General features: G+C 46.4%; 1 protein-coding gene and 1 long non-coding RNA gene across 3 annotated transcripts; one reads left to right on the top strand and one right to left on the bottom strand.

Annotated features, from left to right (window-relative positions):
* Positions 1-11,150: 11,150 nt before the first annotated feature.
* LOC125524424 lies at positions 11,151-13,180 on the top strand. Of its 2 annotated transcripts, XR_007290749.1 has the most exons (4): positions 11,153-11,355; positions 11,436-11,890; positions 12,676-12,940; positions 13,053-13,180. It is a non-coding gene; the product is annotated as an uncharacterized LOC125524424 (long non-coding RNA). The 2 variants fall into 2 exon arrangements; XR_007290748.1 differs by having other exon boundaries at positions 11,151-11,355; positions 12,676-13,180.
* A 1,102-nt stretch (positions 13,181-14,282) lies between these two features.
* LOC125524712 (tyrosine N-monooxygenase-like) lies at positions 14,283-16,351 on the bottom strand. The gene is made up of 2 exons (XM_048689752.1): positions 15,323-16,351; positions 14,283-14,963 (listed from the first exon to the last, which is right to left on the bottom strand). The coding sequence occupies exons 1-2, from the start codon at positions 16,295-16,297 to the stop codon at positions 14,328-14,330; spliced, it is 1,611 nt and encodes a 536-aa protein (XP_048545709.1). The 5' UTR covers positions 16,298-16,351; the 3' UTR covers positions 14,283-14,327.
* Between the last annotated feature and the right edge of the window lie 1,251 nt (positions 16,352-17,602).

Here is a 17,602-nt window from a genome sequence, read left to right as displayed (position 1 = left end):
GGGCCCTGGCCGTGCTGGCATGCCACATAGGCCACGGATACGTCTGCGTACATGAAATGTGACCGTATATGAAAGTTTGTGCAAGTTTGATGACGAGAAACACGTATTTTATAACTTTGTGCACCAAACTGACCATCACGTGCAAGTTTTATGACTCCTGGTGTATTTACCTCTTATAGAAACTGCATATCACTAGTAGAAAACAGGGCTTTGGTCCAGGCCGGGTCAGCCCATTAGTCCCGGTTCAGTCCAGAACCGGGACCAATGTGGGCATTGGTCCCGGTTCGTGAGCCCAGGGGGCCGGCCGGGCCACGTGGGCCATTGGTCCCGGTTCATCTGGACCTTTTGGTCCCGGTTGGTGGGATGAACCGGGACCAATGGGCCTCGCTCCTGGCCCACCACCATTGGTCCCGGTTGGTGGCTTGAACCGGGACCAAAGGCTCCCCTTTAGTCCCGGCTCATGTCACCAACCGGGACCAATGAGGTGCCTATATATACCCCTCGCTCGCGAGCAGAGCACCCCAGTGCTCTGTTTTTCTCTGGCCGAGGGGGAGAGGGCTTGGTGGTGCTCTAGCTCACCTCCTATGCACACAAGGTGTTCGATGGAATGCCCGAGCCACACTACTTAAGCTTTCTCCTCTCCAAGCTCGACCTCCAAGCTCCATTTTCCATAATATTTGTCTAGGTTTAGCGGTCCGTCACGCCCCGTCCCCGTCTTCACCGCCATCGATCACCCGCGCCGAGCTCATCACCGGCACCACCGTGGTGAGCCTCTTGTTCTTATCTTCTTTCTGAAAGAAAAAATATTCTTACTTGTATGTTTACATAGATACTTGTATTATTTTCTTACTTTTATTATTGCATCTTATATAGTGCGATGGTTTTGGTATCCGCCCCCGTCGGCCCTCGTCCTGTCTATGATTCGGATGTGGTATATATATTATCTTTATAACTATTGGTTCATTTATTGTTTATGAAAATTATGCCGACCAACGTGACATGGATTTTATTTATGTAGGATGTATGTGAATCGGAAATGCCAACCGACCCTATTGTCGAGAGGTTAAATTTAGTTGAAGAAGAAAACAATTTGTTGAAGGAAAAAATAAAAAAATTGAGGAGGAGAAGATGATATTGGAGTTGCATGTTGCGGATGTCGTCGATGATCACAAGATCAAGATGGATGCAATGCGCTTGAAGATTAGAAAGATTAGAAAATATGCCATTCATACCGAGGCTTGGTATCATTATGCCGTTGGATTAATTGTTACCTTGGTTGCGATTATGATCGCATTTGTTTTCGCATTGAAATGTTTTACATAGTTTCAATGTATGGTTTAAATAATTAGATGCTCTGGAGAGCTATATGTTGTTAGATGAGAACTATGTATGCACTTTGGTTTTAATGTGATGATGAACTTTTATTAATTTGGACACTTAATTATATATAATGCACGCAGATGAACCAGCAATGGATGTACGATGACAGACACACCCGCGAGTACATTAAGGGCGTGCATGAGTTTCTCGATGCGGCTGAGGCAAACAAGCAGAATGGCTTTATGTGTTGTCCATGCACTGAATGTGGGAATACGAGGTCTTACTCTAACCGGAAAATCCTTCACTCCCACCTGCTTTACAAGGGTTTCATGCCACACTATAATGTTTGGACGAGGCACGGAGAAATAGGGGTTATGATGGAAGACGGCGAAGAAGAAGAGTACGATGACAACTATACATGTGCCCCCTGAATACGGTGATGCTGCAACGGGGGGAGCTGGTGAAGATCAAGAGGAACCAGACGATGTGCCCAATGATGCTGCAATGGGTGAAGCTGCTGAAGATCAAGAGGAACCAGACGATGTGCCCGATGATGATGATCTCCGCCGGGTCATTGTCGATGCAAGGACGCAATGCGAAAGTCAAAAGGAGAAGCTGAAGTTCGATCGCATGTTAGAGGATCACAAAAAAGGGTTATACCCCAATTGCGAAGATGTCACGGTTGAAACGTCTGCTCAGAAACGAAGAGCATGCCAAGTTGATGCGATGGCATAGTGAGAACCGAAAGAAAGATGGGAAGTTGAGAGCACCCGCTGACGGGTCGCAGTGGAGAAAAATCGAGAGAAAGTACTGGGATGAGTTTGCAAAGGACCCAAGGAATGTATGGTTTGCTTTAAGCGCGGATGGCATTAATCCTTTCGGGGAGCAGAGCAGCAATCACAGCACCTGGCCCATGACTCTATGTATGTATAACCTTCCTCCTTGGATGTGCATGAAGCGGAAGTTCATTATGATGCCAGTTCTCATCCAAGGCCCTAAGCAACCCGGCAACGAAATTGACGTGTACCTAAGGCCATTAGTTGAAGAACTTTTACAGCTGTGGAATGGAAATGGTGTACGTACGTGGGATGAGCACAGACAGGAGGAATTTAACCTTAAGGCGTTGCTGTTCGTGACCATCAACGATTGGCCCGCTCTCAGTAACCTTTCAGGACAGACAAACAAAGGATACCACGCATGCACGCACTGTTTAGATGACACTGAAAGTATATACCTGGACAAATGCAGGAAGAATGTGTACCTGGGCCATCATCGATTTCTTCCGACCAACCATCAATATCGAAAGAAAGGCAAGCATTTCAAAGGCGAGGCAGATCACCGGAAGAAGCCCGCCATGCGCACCGGTGATCACGTGCTTGCTATGGTCAATGATTTACACTACGTAATCTTTGGAAAGGGTCCCGGTGGACTAGCTGTTCCGAATGACGCTGAGGGACACGCACCCATGTGGAAGAAGAAATCTATATTTTGGGACCTACCCTACTGGAAAGACCTAGAGGTCCGCTCCTCAATCGACGTGATGCACGTGACGAAGAACCTTTGCGTGAACCTGCTAGGCTTCCTGGGCGTGTATGGGAAGACAAAAGATACACCTGAGGCATGGGAGGACATGCAACGTTTGCATGAAAAAGACGGCATGCCTCCGAAGCAGTATAAAGGTCCTGCCAGCTACGCTCTTACGAAAGAAGAGAAAGAAATCTTTTTTGAATGCCTGCTCAGTATGAAGGTCACGACTGGCTTCTCGTCGAATATAAAGGGAATAATAAATATGCCAGAGAAAAAGTTTCAGAACCTAAAGTCTCATGACTGCCACGTGATTATGACGCAACTGCTTCCGGTTGCATTGAGGGGGCTTCTACCGGAAAACGTCCGATTAGCCATTGTGAAGCTATGTGCATTCCTCAATGCAATCTCTCAGAAGGTGATCGATCCAGGAATTGTACCAAGGCTAAGGAGTGATGTGGTGCAATGTCTTGTCAGTTATTTTGGAATGGTGTCCCGGATAGGATAATTTGCCTTTTTGTATGAATTTCAACAAAGGCCTTCCAAATAACGATATTTGGAAGGTTCTTGCTGAACTTTGTACCAAAAAGCGAATTATCCTATCTAGGACTCCGTTCTAAAATAACTTTGGAGAGCTTCGTACCATCATGCACCTGTTACTTTCGCCTAATGATGAAGACATGGTTTTGTTGAATCCTTTGACACTAGGCAACCTCCCGACCCCTCGGCGATCCTCTCGAACATGACAGAAAGAAGAGGATCGCCGAGGGGTCGAGGGTTCCAGGGTCGTCGAGGGTTCGAGGGGTTGAGGATCGCCAAGGGTCGAGAGAGGTTTCCTAGTGTCAAAGTATTGAAGAAATCCATGGCTTCATCATTAGCCGGAAGTAACCAGGGCATGACGAAGTCCTCCAAAGTTATTTTGGAATGGTGTCCCGGATAGGATAATTTGCCTTTTTGTATGAATTTCAGCAAAGGCCTTCCAAATAACGATATTTGGAAGGTTCTTGCTGAACTTTGTACCAAAAAGAGAATTATCCTATCTAGGACTCCGTTCCAAAATAACTTTGGAGAGCTTCGTACCATCATGCACCTGTTATTTTCGCCTAATGATGAAGACATGGTTTTGTTGAATCCTTTGACACTAGGCAACCTCCCGACCCCTCGGCGATCCTCTCGAACATAAGAGGAAGAAGAGGATAAAAAAGAAGAGGAAGAAGAAAAAAAAGAGGAGAAGAAAGAATAGAGGAGCTCTTCTCCTCTTTTTTTCTTCTTCTTCCTCTTTTTTTATCGGGAACGAGGGTCGTCGAGGGACATAGATGTAGTGTCGTCGTTGTCGATATACCCCCTCCCGATAGCTTCAACATGTGGGGGGGGGTCGATATTACCCCCTCCTTGAAGCGTTCTCGAGGCCACCCCAAACCCTTGAAGCGTTGTCGAGGCCACCCCAAACCCTAGAGAAGCAGCGTCGACGCCACTAATTAATATATATGATTCCTTACTATGATTAGGTAGCTAGTTCTACATTTGCCAGTAATATATCCATCTATCATGTTTGAATAATAATTGCCATGTTGTAAATATTTGTAGAAACTATGGACACCGCCCGAGACGAAGCAAAAGAAGCGTTGTTGAGGGACATAATCGCAGAAGGAAGTGATGCCGTCTCGTTGTTTCTCAACGACACCGATGGTCTGGAAGGAGAGGGTGAAGAAGTTGGCTACGGTGACCTAATGCCGGTGCAAGAAGAAGAACATGAGGACGGCTCCGGTGACCCAATGCCGGTGCAAGAAGGAGACCGTGATGACGGCTCCGGTGACCGAACCGAGTCCGGCCAGGTATATATATTAGTTAAGCCTGTGCTGACTAGCTAATTGATGCATTCATTGTTTTGGTATGTACACATATTAATTAAGTCTTTGTTCTTTTTTCTAGCCCTCCGGATCGAGCACAACTTCGGTAAAGAGACGAGGCCCAAAGAAAAAGTTGAGCTCGAATGAAAGGTTTGAGATCATAGCAATCGCGCCGACGGACATACCAATCAGGGAGCTTCAGCAGTATATCGAAGCAGCGCAGCAAGGGACGTTCTTTCCAGACAGAGAGAACGACGAGCTCACAATGGCCCTCGGGAATCCTGAGCACCCTGGACGGACACGAGGCACGCCAGGCTCCATTCCGTGGAAGGTTGGGTTTCCGGGCACTGGCGGTTACATATCCCATGAGAGGACGAAAAAAGTGCAGCAGACCCAAATGCAGGCGCTGCAAGCAAGGGTACAAGCGATAGAGGAACGAGAAGCAAATCGCAGCAAACGTACTGCCGAAGCTTCCCCCGAAGCTACCCCGCCATCTCAGCGGAGAAGCTGCATGGCTTCCACCGAGCTGCTTCAGCCGGAGCATGCCTTGACGACTCCTGCCAGCTATCCCGTGGATGCTATCACGGAGTCTCAAAATTGCCACCTTATGACGCAATGGATGAATTTGAAGGTCAAGGCGGCTGTTGGCTCTGTTTATCCTACTGAACCCGGCGCAACTTTTCACTGTCGGCCGATTCCAGAAGGATATGCTAGGGTGATGGTGGATGAAATAATGAAGGGATTTGAGGACCTCTAGCTTGACCACCCTACTGGTGAAGGGGAGACTAGGCTGGGGTCTGCTCTGAAGACTCCATGCCTATGGCGGAAGGAGCTCATCAACCTTCCGAACTGGACGCCTCTGCCTCCTCCTCCTCCTCCGGCAAGTCAGGGCACTCCGCCTCCTCCACCGCCTCCTCCTCCGGCGAGTCAGGGCACTCCGCCTCCTCCACCGCCTCCTCCTCCGGCGAGTGACGATCAGGGCACTCGACCGGCTCCTTCTCCAGTGCGTGACGGTACTCTGCCTCCTTCTCCGCCTGCGCCGACGCGCCCGAGCAGCCAGCCTCCTCCTTCTCCGCCTCGTCAGCAAGGGCGGAAGAGACCTGCCGCCGCTCCGGCTGCTCAGGCGCGTCGTAGTCCTTCTCCTCCGCCTCGTAAGCAAGTAAAGAAGACAACCGCTCCGTCTGCTCGGCCGGCGTCTAGCAGTACAGCCAGAGGCGGGAGGACATACAGATTCGGTCCTTCTCTGAAGACTCCAGAGAAGTTACCATATGAGAGGACCCCGGAGGAGAATGCCGAGATCGCACGAACCGAAGTGGATGACTGGTTTCAAGGGTTGAAAGCAAAGAGACATCCACTTCCGGAGGAGAAGGTAGATCCGGTGAAAGCGAAGCGCACTCTGGCTGCCCTGACAAAACCACCCAAGTCTTCGCCGAAAGGAAACTATGAGCGCATTATTGAAAAGGAATTTGCCGAAGCGGAGCGGTCGGGAAGTACTGTCAGTGATCAAAGGCTGAAAGAACGACAAGCTGAGAAACAAATTGCCCAGCTCGACGAACAAGCGAAGCAATCGTGCCCCCCGCTCAAGGTGCCTAGCCACAACGTCGCTAATGATCCGAGGATGGTGCCCGGTTATAGCAATCTTGCAGATTACCTGCCCGACGATGTACATTATGAACCCATGGAGGTGTAGATACAAAGATACGAGTACGGGAAGCCTCTCGTCAAAGATGAAAGATCTCTATCAACGATGATGCGAAGATTGCATGATTGGTACTTGAAAATCTGCAGAGACTCTGGGGGGAGGAGTACTTTGTATGTGAAAGTTAAAAGGAGCATGACCTCGTTGGAATTGAACTGTTGCCTGTTCCATTTGAGGAGTTCTATCAGTTTTTCAATCAATTGGCCCTCGATAAAACAACGGTCGCCTGCTACTGTCTGTAAGTAGTACTACTTCTGTCATTAAGTCTCTCTATATAGCTCAGCTCTTTCATTGCATGTATTTATAATCATCCTCACTATATTATGCAGATTGAAGATCGCCGAATTGAAGAAAAGACAAGTCGGTGATATTGGGTTCATTAACACATATCTCATAGATGCAACTCAGGTTAAATTTCATGCCGCATCTACCGAGGCCAACTTGCTACGATCGTTGGTAATAAATGAAAACAAAGATATAATACTCTTTCCTTACAACTTCAAGTGAGTGTTACTGTCTTGTGCGTATTCGGTTTTCATTATATATTAGTCAAGGTTATAGTAATGTAATTGATGAGTTATGCATGCGTGTGCAGTTTCCACTATATTCTTCTAGAGATTAAGCTTGAGCAGGGACTAGTAACCGTCTTAGACTCAAGACGAAAAGAACTCCAGGACTATGCAGACATGACTCAAATACTCGAGAAGTAAGTTAAATCGATCATTATCCACCATATCAGCAACTTTGTTCATTTCCTGATATATCAAGTAATTGTTTTCTTTGTCCGGCAGGGTTTGGAGAAAATTCACCAGAAAAGCTCCGGGACTGCCGAAGGAGCTGCAATTTAGACACCCGAAAGTAAGTACTATAGTAGCATGTTCCGCGCATCTACTAGTCATTCAAGCCCTAGTTTCATCAATACCATTTGGCATTCTTTCTTATTAGTTTGATTGACCTCTATTTCTTGTAAAGTGGTTGTGGCAGGAACAAGGGAATGATTTCTGTGGATACTACGTTTGTGAGTCCATCCGCCACACGACCTGTGAGCGGGGCTACACTGACAAACAATATGAAGTACGTAAATAACAACATTCACAATTTTATTTTTATTACCATCAGTTGTGTTGAGTTTCATTCATTCATATATATATGTATTGACCCCCTTCTTTAAATTAGATGTTTCGGAAGCGGGATGAACTCCTAGCACCAGCTCGCATGCGAGCAATTCAAGAGAAATTGGCGGCATTCTTTCTTGACCACGTGATCCCTGAAGACGGAGAATACTATGTGGACCCTGAGTCCGTATGATTATATTTGTAAGAGATAATTATTGTATATATGTAGCCGGTATTATCGGATAGATATACGAGAACTTGTTATTCGACCAATCTCTCGGAGAAGGAGAGGTGGTCGATATCACTTCTCTCTGTATGCATATATGTTCATGACGATCTTCTGTTTCCTTCATTTGCTTACTAGCTAGCTAGCGTGTCTAGTCCTCTCTATACGTATGTATAGTACGTAGCGTCGACCAAGCACGGACATAAGAGAGGACACTTCTCTCTATTAACTATAGCTAGCTAACACAATATATGAAACACCTAAATTAACCTCCCAAAACCCCCAAACCCCCCCCCCTTTCAAAAAAAACAAAAACCCCAACCACAGAAATGCTGACGCGTGGATGCCTATTGGTCCCGGTTGGTGCCACCAACCAGAACCAAAGAGTCTCCTGCCTGGGCTCCGCGCACAGGCCACGTGGAGGCCCATCTGTCCCGGTTCTGGATTGAACCGGGACTAAAGGGACAGGGCATTAGTACTGACCCTTTAGTCCCGGTTCCAGAATCGGGACAAAAGGCCCTTACGAACCGGGACAACAGACCCTTTTTCTACCGGTGTATATGGAAGCAGCGTGAGTAAAGGACTATTTGTTTGGAAACTGCCAAGGTAGTTATCATACGTGATTATAGGGACCTCATATTATGGAAACTACGTGTATATAGGAAATGGTTTTAGAAACCGTCAAGGAAAGGGGGCGTTGTTTAAAGGATGCATCCAACGTCCAGCACTGTTTCATCCAATGGCTATCCACCAGTCTGACGAAAAGCTAGGGATCAGTAGTCTGATCCCTAGTGGTTCCCAGATGTGGATGTTAATATATTTTTCTGTAGTTATGGTCAAACTTAAAGAAGTTTGACTTAGGACAAATCCACAACTGAAATTATTTTGGAATAGATGTAGTAATAGAGATAAGATAAAAGCTACAATTAAAAGACGGAGCAAGTAAAGTAAAAGCCCTGCCCAGAATTCTGCATTTTGTAGGGGAAACTGCAGGAACTTTTTTTTCATGAGTCAAACTTCTAGGCAGGGTTTTTTCCGGGATACTTTGCATTCATTAAGATAAAGCTGACAGAGCCAGGAGAATATAGAGTTAAAACCCAAACTGGAAAGCTATGTACTTCCTCCGTTCCTAAATACAAGTTTTTTTAGAGATTCCACTACAAACTACATACTGATGTATATAGACATATTTTAGAGTGTAGATTCATTCATTTTGCTCGCTATGTAGTCCATAGTGAAATCTTTATAAAAACTTATATTTAGGAACGGAGGGAGTACGTCGAAGAGAAAACACATAAGAAAGTAAAACTAAGAGGTAAAGCTTTTCATCTGTCTATTTTCAACCGGACTTTTTATTTCGATATCACTAATTGAGGAGTACTCATCGCAAAGATCACCTCACCTTCTCAGGTTGTGACAAATGGCACGCGCCATTTTGTCACAACATGTGAGTTTTCTCTTTTTTCGTAGATCCGTTTATTCAAAATATTTTATCTCTTAAAGCGTGCGTCCAAATCTCGAACCATTTTCACTGTTGGATTCCTCGCGTCGATATCTTCAAAACTAGATGCACGTTTATAGTTTTAACGAACTTTTCTCACGAAAAAGCTGGACGAAAAAACCGAACCGGGAGCATGGGTTTCTCCCTTTTCGAAAGAGGCATGGTCGTGCTTCTCGCGGAATCACAACAGTGCCTCTTGCTAAAGCAAAACCGTGTCTCTCACGGAAGGAAAAAAACAAGAAAAACGCGTTTTTTTCCTTTTCGAAAGAGGCACGGTCGTGCCTCTCGCAAAATCACAACCGTGTCTCTTGCGAAAGCAAAATCGTGCTCTCGCGGAAGGAAAAGAAACAGAAAATGCCTTTTTTCCGTTTTCGAGAGGCACAGCCGTGCCTCTCGCGAAAGCACAACCGTGCCTCTTGCGGAAGCAAAACTATGCCTCCCGTGGAAGAAAAAACATGCTTTTTCGCGCAATTTTTTTGGCCTAAAAGCTATGGAAAACTAAAAAGTAGAAAAAACCATTTTAAAAGCCGAAAACGCGTGCGAAAAAAAAACAAATTACGAAGGAAGCGCCTAGAGTGCGACACGGGGCGGGGCGGCTGAGAGCGCACCGAGTGGCGCTGATCATTGCGAGGCTCCCGAAGAAGCCCTCATCAACTAGTTGCTCCCTTTTTATTCTGTAGCTTTCGTTGTGTTTGGTCTGACTTCTGTTGTGCTGATTTTCTGATTTTTTCTTCCAAGGTTTGATTCCATTCCAGTATTTCTTGGGCTTTCTGTTGGGTTTTTTGCCTTGAGGTTTTTATTTTTGATTTTTCTTTCAGTTTTCTTTTTTCCTTTGGATTTATCAGCACATATGTCCGTGTGTTGCAATGGGAGACAAACATTAGTCTTTTATCATCAAAATTAATTGCAAGTAAAAAATTCCTAGCGAGAGAGGTAGCTCCCTGGTGGCACGGGCTTTGGTGGACACCTCGGTGTGTCATCACCAATGATATCATGTTTCGTGAGTGTGGTGACGAGCTGGTTGTATGTGTCAACTGTGGAAATTGCGAGTTCCTCCTCGTCCTTCAATGCCTCCTCAGTCTACCCCACCCATCTGCTTCTCGCCTTTGGTGTAAATTATAATGATTTAGCCCACGACTCCTTTAATTATGCACCATACACATCGGCATGAGCTTGCAAGTTTAATCACGTCTTTATTTCTTCCATTGGCCCATAATAGTCTTGAATCTTTAATCGGGTCTTCATTTCTTTCATTGGCCTATAATCTCAGATATTTAGTTGGGTTTTCACTAGTTCTATTGGCCCATAATCACAGATCTTTAATCGTGTCTGTATTGCTTTCATTGGCCCATACTCAGATCTGATCACCCTCAAAATATACGTCGTCATTGCATACCTCACTCTCTGAGTTTTTTTTAATGTTTTTTAGGCTGCTTATTTATACCCATGGCAATTTGCTATCGTATATAAACTTGTAGAATTAAAAGTAAGAAAACTATGTGGTACTATTTAATTGATGATCCAAAATAGAAAGACTATTATAGGCTGCTATGCTGCACCGCCTGGGACTTGGGCCGGAAGAAACAACTCAAATGGAGTTGCCCTATATGCGCCGACCTAATTTCATCCTTCATTGGTGATAAAAAGAGCATCATCTTGGAGCGTGGATGTCCTGCACGCAGCGGCAGCTGCACGCAGTTATCCTGCGGCAGCGCGTCGCGTGGTGATGCATGCAAGTTGATTTGTAAAAAGGGTAAAGCGGAGATACATGGCGTGATACAGACAAATACACTGCCTCACGTCCGTCCAGTGGGCTCGGTCCATTGTACTTTCTGACGCGGGCAAGGGACGTGCCACGCACGGCTTGCAGAATGGGACATTGTTTTTCTGCTCCATGGGCCCGATGGTCTATCCGGAAAGCTCTGTACGGACTGGACCTGAGGGTGAGGACACAGGTTAGCCGCATGTGCTGCGTCTCGCACGATTCCCTTTCCTGTCTTGGTGGTCGCAGAACAAGCTGAGCTGCGAGAACAGCACCGGCGTCCGGGCTGCTTCCTGTCCCGGCTGGCTATGCTCATGCTGATTCCAGGAGCGACGACGGGGGCGGCGATGGACTCTGGGTGAGTGAACCCCTGCCTCTTTAGTTCTTCTTGGTTGAAATATAGATCTAACGAGCTCGCTCCGGTTGCTGGCGCTGCAGATCAATCTCGGCGGCAAGGGATCCAGAGGCGCGTGAGGAGCCGTGCGTATTGGAGGAGGGCGGTAACGCTTTGCCCAATCGGCCGTAGGCTCGCCGGATTCGGCCGTCGGAGCGGCCTCAGCGGACATGCGTCGGTTGGATCAAGGAGGGGGCTTTGACTGATGTCCAGTCCTCCGGCGCTTCCTGCAAGACCTTCAGTTCTGGGGGTGGAGATGTGGCGTCCGCAAACCCCGGGTGTGCGACTCCTGCCGTCGTCTCGCACACCTCCATCGAATCCAGCCTCTGCAGTGCCACGGCGGAATCCTGCACGACATTCAGTTCTGGGGGCGTGGGCGTGTCGTCGGCATGAGTCTGCGACAAGACGCCGGCGGTCATTCGAGCTGCGCCGTGCAGTCCTTAGGCCACAACGGTCCGGCTACGGGCAACACCACCATCCGCGTTGGCTGGAAGCGCAGGTAGCTACTGATTTTTTGTCGCTTAGGTCAATGGTGTAATTTCTTGTTCACGGTCATCCGAGCAACTAATAAATGTTTCATTAGATTGGTGAATTTGGGTAGGAACCTGGATAAAGACTGGGGGAAACAATAGAAATCTGAATCAACCCCTGGCCAAAAAGTTATTAGATGTTATCCTTAAGCCCTGACCAGTGGTTTGTTAGCAAAAAAATAACCCATGCCACTGCAGTAAAATTCGTGCAGCAGTCTGAATGTAGAGTGGGGGAGAGAATAGTCTGAATCCAATTGTTGAGTGGGGGAGAGAATATAGTCTAAATCTGAATCCAACTGTAGAGTGGGGGAGAGAATATAGTCTAAATCTGAATCCAATTGTAGAAGTTTGGTCAATTTCGTGCAGCAGACTGAATGTAGAATGGGGATAGAATATAGTCTGAATCAAGCTTGGCAAAAATGGTCCTTACTCGTTTTCTTAATCATGAGTACCAGTGCCCCGACATTATATATCCTGGTTATTTTTCGTTGACAAAAAAAAAGATGTGGTCTGCTACTAATAACACTCAATGGTCTGCATGTGTATGGTGTTTGGCTAATGTTGTGTGTTCTGCATATGTACGTTGAAACAGTTGATTATCTGTCGGGATAGTTACAATTTTCAATGAACGAAGGTCATGACTACATATAGTGTAACCGCATTTCTCTCATTCTATGGCGCTCTTTTGTTTCTGCTCTTTGTGATAATTATTTTTCCTCCCATAACTATGTGGATTGTGCTATTCTAACTGCAGGCCAAGAGGTTCTCGTGCGCCAGACGAGATGGCTGTAGTAGTTGATCGCGTTTCTCCGCTTGAAGCTGCCATTTGAGGATTCGCTGGTAGGGGGACTGAGGTGGTGGTCAACCCGGCGCTTGGCACAATTTTTGATTCACTGGCAGAGGCGTATGAATTCTACAATCTCTATTCATGGGAGGTGCGGTTTGGGATTCGATACGGCAAGAGCAGGCAAAATGTAGATGGCACCAAATGTATGCAAGAGATTGTGTGCGGCTGCGCTGTAAGCCCCCTTTTGTGTTTATATTTTGTGCTTGTATGCCGTGCATGGCTTGTTTTATGCGGGAATGAGCTGACATATTTTCCCTGTTTATTGTTTTGTAACTAAATTACAGGGCAAACTAGAGAGGGAGAACAGTTGTGACATGTGATTTTCATTTTCCAATAAGGGATGTCACAACTTGTTGGGACTGTAAAATTGACTTAGTGCTGTTATTCTTACATTTCCTGCTTTTGACGTTCCTCCTGAGGTTTTGAAAACGAGTTGATATGCTGGCTCGCTGTGTGGCGGCATCTCTTTTATTTTGGTTGAACCTTTTTCTGTCAGTGCAAATTATGATAAGTGCCTACTTTCTTGAGCAAGTGGCGATGGGAGCAGGTCGTATGTTGTACGGGCCTATCAGAAAATTGACGAGTCTGTGGTGTGCAGCTCCGTCCTGCGTCAGTTCCAAAACTGAATGATGAACAAGAAAACGCAAAGCAACAGCAGAAACGGCAACATATATGGATGGGTGTTCAAAAAACAGACTTACTCCCTGGTTCGGGCACTTGTAAAAACGAACGCCGGGGTTTCGGTCTGTCGCGGAGACAAACCATCTAGTCCTCGTCCTGGCACACCTCGAGCACAAGATCAATGGCAGCGGGGCCAGAGGTGTCCGGAGACGACGAGCGGAAGATGAGCTCTGGGACATCGCGGCACCGGCGCGGCGGCGTCGACGGAACGCGGCAGCTCGAGGTGCTTGTGTGCGTGTTTGAAGGAGAGCGTGCAAAACGATCAGTACTGTCCACAGCTGGTGCATGGGCCTTAAATACATGCAGCTGGGTAAAGCGTTTACGTTATACAATGTTCGGTGCAAGGGTAGTATTCTGTCCTCTCGCCTGCACATGTGCAGTGCTTGTAGCAGACCCGTCAGTCCGGCTGTCAATGCGTAGTACAACGAATACAACAAATACGAAACGTAACGCTCGTCGGCGGTGCACTATACTCGAAGTAGCACTTCCGGCTGATCCTAACAGCGACGCTGTGCCAGCCGTGGATGCGGTGCATGCAGCTGCCGCTGCGTGCAGCGATGGACTTCTCCATCATCTTATATACATTTCCTCTCTATTTGTCCAAAATTAATACTAGATGTGCGGTTGTTTGGCTAGCACGTGCTGTTCCAATGATTTGGACAAGCATAGGACGATTCAGTGGCGCATGAAAGAAACCGGGTCACTCATATGTGAAACGGACAAAACCAAAATAGCTAGCATACGTAAAAATCAATCGAAGTGGAACGAAACAAAGTGGGACGAAAAAAAGAATATCTCCTTCCTTTATTAGTAAGTATAGATTCATCAAAAAAAGCTAGCATACTTGCCATATCGGTGATTCATAGCTCGTTATTTTCTCAAACATGCATGAGAGGGTAGAGGTGCACTGGAAGACGTGGCTCAGCATGTAGCACTAGCGGATTCTCTATGAAAAGGTTGTGCTTGGACTCGCTGAGATTGATGGCCGGCACCCCAGCCGGTTTGGTCCAGGTGAAGCCATGCAGGAGCCTGCCAAAGAGCATGACACTCATGGTTGTTCCTAGTGATGCCGCGATGCATCCTCGCCGTCCGGTGCTGAAGGAGATGAACCGCAATTCGCTCTCGGTAAGCACCACATTGATGTTGTCTCCCATATGGCGCTCTGGCTTGAAGTGGAGCGGTTCATCCCAGACGGTGGGGTTCCGGCCCAGGGCCAGCCGGCTGAGGATGACGTTGCTACCCTTGGGCACGCGGTAGCCCGCAACAATGGTGTCGCCAATCGCGACGTGCGGCAGGTTGAAGGGAGCGATTGGGTGGAGGCGAAATGCCTCACGTATGCACGCCTTGAGATAGTTGAGCTGCATGATGTCCGACTCTTGGACCAGTCGCTCGCGACCAACCACCCGGTCCATCTCCTCCACCGCCTTGGCCAGCAATTCTGGGTTGTTCACCATCTCCGCCAGCGCCCACTCCACTGCGTTTGACGGGTTATCTATGGCCGCTAATATTATGCCCTGCATGCATTCCATGGAGATAAATGTAAGTTGTTACAATTTATACCTTTGCATTAAGAGAGATTAAATTAAATAATTGGAATTTTAAATATAGTTTAAGTTGAAATCACATCAAAATGGTAGAAAATTACAATAATGCTATGTTTAAACTATTAATTCATAATTTCTTATTCTATTGTTTCCCTTTTCTAACACCTGCGAAATGCGGTATAAGATCTAGTATTTAATAGTGTGAGCTATTACCTTTTCTCATGGATGACGTATTAGTACCATTTAGGACTATGAGGCAATTGGTCACAAAATTCAATCTAGGCCCTTGAACCATCTTAAAATTTCTCATTAATTAATATTTTGCTTACCTTGGACTGTGCTTTGACCTCATCGATGCTGAGCAATGGCTTGCCGTCACCGTCGACAAGCGTGATGAGAACGTCAAGGAAGTCCTGGACCCCGTCCTGCCTCTCGCCGCTATTCCACTGCCTCCAACGCTCTTCTATGACCACGTCGTGCAGTCTATCCACTTTTGTGTTGGCCTCCTTAATAATTTTCTCGTGGCCGTCGAGATCTAGGCCAAGTAGACACGGGAGGTAGTCACTGACGCAGAACGCGAAGGTGAACCCTAGGAGGGCGAAGGAAGCGTCCATGTGCTCCACCTCCATCGGCCCCGGCCCGCCGTCCGGCTGAGGCTCCCCGAAGTACCGTTGGCCGAAGACAAGCCGACGGATAACGTTGCCGCAGTAATGCCGCGCGACGTGCCTGACATTGACGTTGGCTAGTCCCGATGTTGAAGATAACGACCCCCCGGCGGTGAGGTTGTAGACGTAGCGCGTCAAGTTGTCAGCTTCGTCGGCGCGCTTGTCGTGGAGCCACTTGTGACGGGAGGGGCAGATGATCTCAGAGGTGAGCACCTTGCGCATCTTCATCCACTGGTCGCCGAACGGCGAGAGCACGGCGTCCTTGTACCCGCTGCTGATGGTGCCGGAGGCGAAGGTGAGTGGGCGGGACGAGAAGTTTTTGTCCTGCTTCTTGAGCACCTCCCTTGCGATCTTGGGACATGTGATTGGGATGACGTGGACGCCGCCAAGGCGGAAGCAGGCGATGTCGGTGCCCATATCCTTCATCACGCGATGGATCCAGCGGAACGCTGGCTTGTTGAGCACCATCTCGGGCAGGCTACCCACCAGTGGCCACGGCCATGGCCCTGGCGGAAGTGGAAGCGGCACCATCGCCGATGAGCACGTGCCACCGTGGATCTTGCTCTTGGTCATGACAAGGTATATGAGCGTTATTATGATGAGCAGCTGGGACACAACAAAGCAGCACCAAGCCAGCATTGTGGACACTGCTGCTTGCTGAGTGTACACAGGCTTGCGAGGTAGCTTCCCTTGTTATTGGTGCGTAGGGAAGCCAACTTTGATCTCTGTGTTGCTCTGCCCATGAGGGCAAGACCCCTCTTTATATGTTACCTCGGTCCCAAAAAACTGGCTCAGATTTATTAGATACGAAGGTATCTACGTATCTAACACTAAAACATGTCTAGATATATTCCATGGAAAATATTCATTCCTTATGTGTGGATCATTTATCACATGGCATTTCAAATGTATTTATGCTGATACTAATAATAATAACCGTATACAGAATGAAAAATCATCTATTTGTAGATTGTCTTAGATTTATTTAGATATGAAGGCTGATACTAATAATAATAAATTGTCTATCCAAACATAGTCAAAACAAAAAAAGCTTCTATTTATAGATTGCCTTATATTTATCTAGATACGAAGGCTGATACTAATAGTAATAATTGTCTATCCAAACGTAATCAAAACAGAAGAAAAAATATTCTATTTATAGATTGTCTTAGTTTATCTAGATATGAAGGATGATATTAATAATAATGATTGCCTATCCAAACATAATCAAAATAGAAAAAACATCTCCTATTTGTAGATTTTCGAGAGTACTTATCCAAAACTAACCATAATTGTCTTTCCAAAAGTATTTCACATGCCAGGATGATTGACCATATGGGCAGCTTCCGGTTTGAAGAGATGGTCGGACCATGCATCCGGGATTCAATGAGATGCTATCGAGACCTCCTATTTAGCGTTGTACGCACCAGTGAACGACGGAGTGGGTACTCCGTGCTCCCCGCGCTGCCTCATGGGCTGGCCCATGTGTGTGCAGGGAAAGCAGAAGCATCTTTTTTCCTTTTTTTTAAATTATTTTCCATTGTAAGACCAGTTTGGGATTTCAATAAAGTTACAACTTGTGAAATGTTTGTAAATTCGAAAATTGTTCATGATTTGAAAAAAATGTTCACGAAATGATAAATGCTGACGGAATTAAAAAATGTTCACCAAATTCCAAAACATTTCTTGAATTCAAAAAATGTTCGTGATTTCAAAGGAATGAATATTTTTTGAATTTGATGAACATATTTTGAACATCAATAAAAAAATTGGCATTCTATGCACTTTTTTTTTAATTTGATGAACAAAATTTGTAATTCAAGAACATTTTTTGAAAAAATTATGAATAAAATTTGAATTTGATGAACAAATTTGTAATTCAGAAGGCGCGCTAAATTACAGCGCGCGCGAGCAGCCGGCGCTTGCAAATATGATTTTCACATG

This window comes from Triticum urartu, chromosome 7, assembly GCF_003073215.2.
Source record: "Triticum urartu cultivar G1812 chromosome 7, Tu2.1, whole genome shotgun sequence".
NCBI lineage: Eukaryota > Viridiplantae > Streptophyta > Magnoliopsida > Poales > Poaceae > Triticum > Triticum urartu.
The sequence above is the reverse complement of the archived record's forward strand: the minus strand, read 5'-3'. Positions and strand labels throughout refer to the sequence as shown.

Bases quoted from the DNA above. Each gene is read 5' to 3' on its own strand.
- LOC125524712 (XM_048689752.1), bottom strand. From the start codon at position 16,297: ATGCTGGCTTGGTGCTGCTTTGTTGTGTCCCAGCTGCTCATCATAATA. The intron at 14,964-15,322 runs GTAAGCAAAATA...GAATGCATGCAG, and splicing joins AGGTCAAAGCACAGTCCAAG to GGCATAATATTAGCGGCCAT.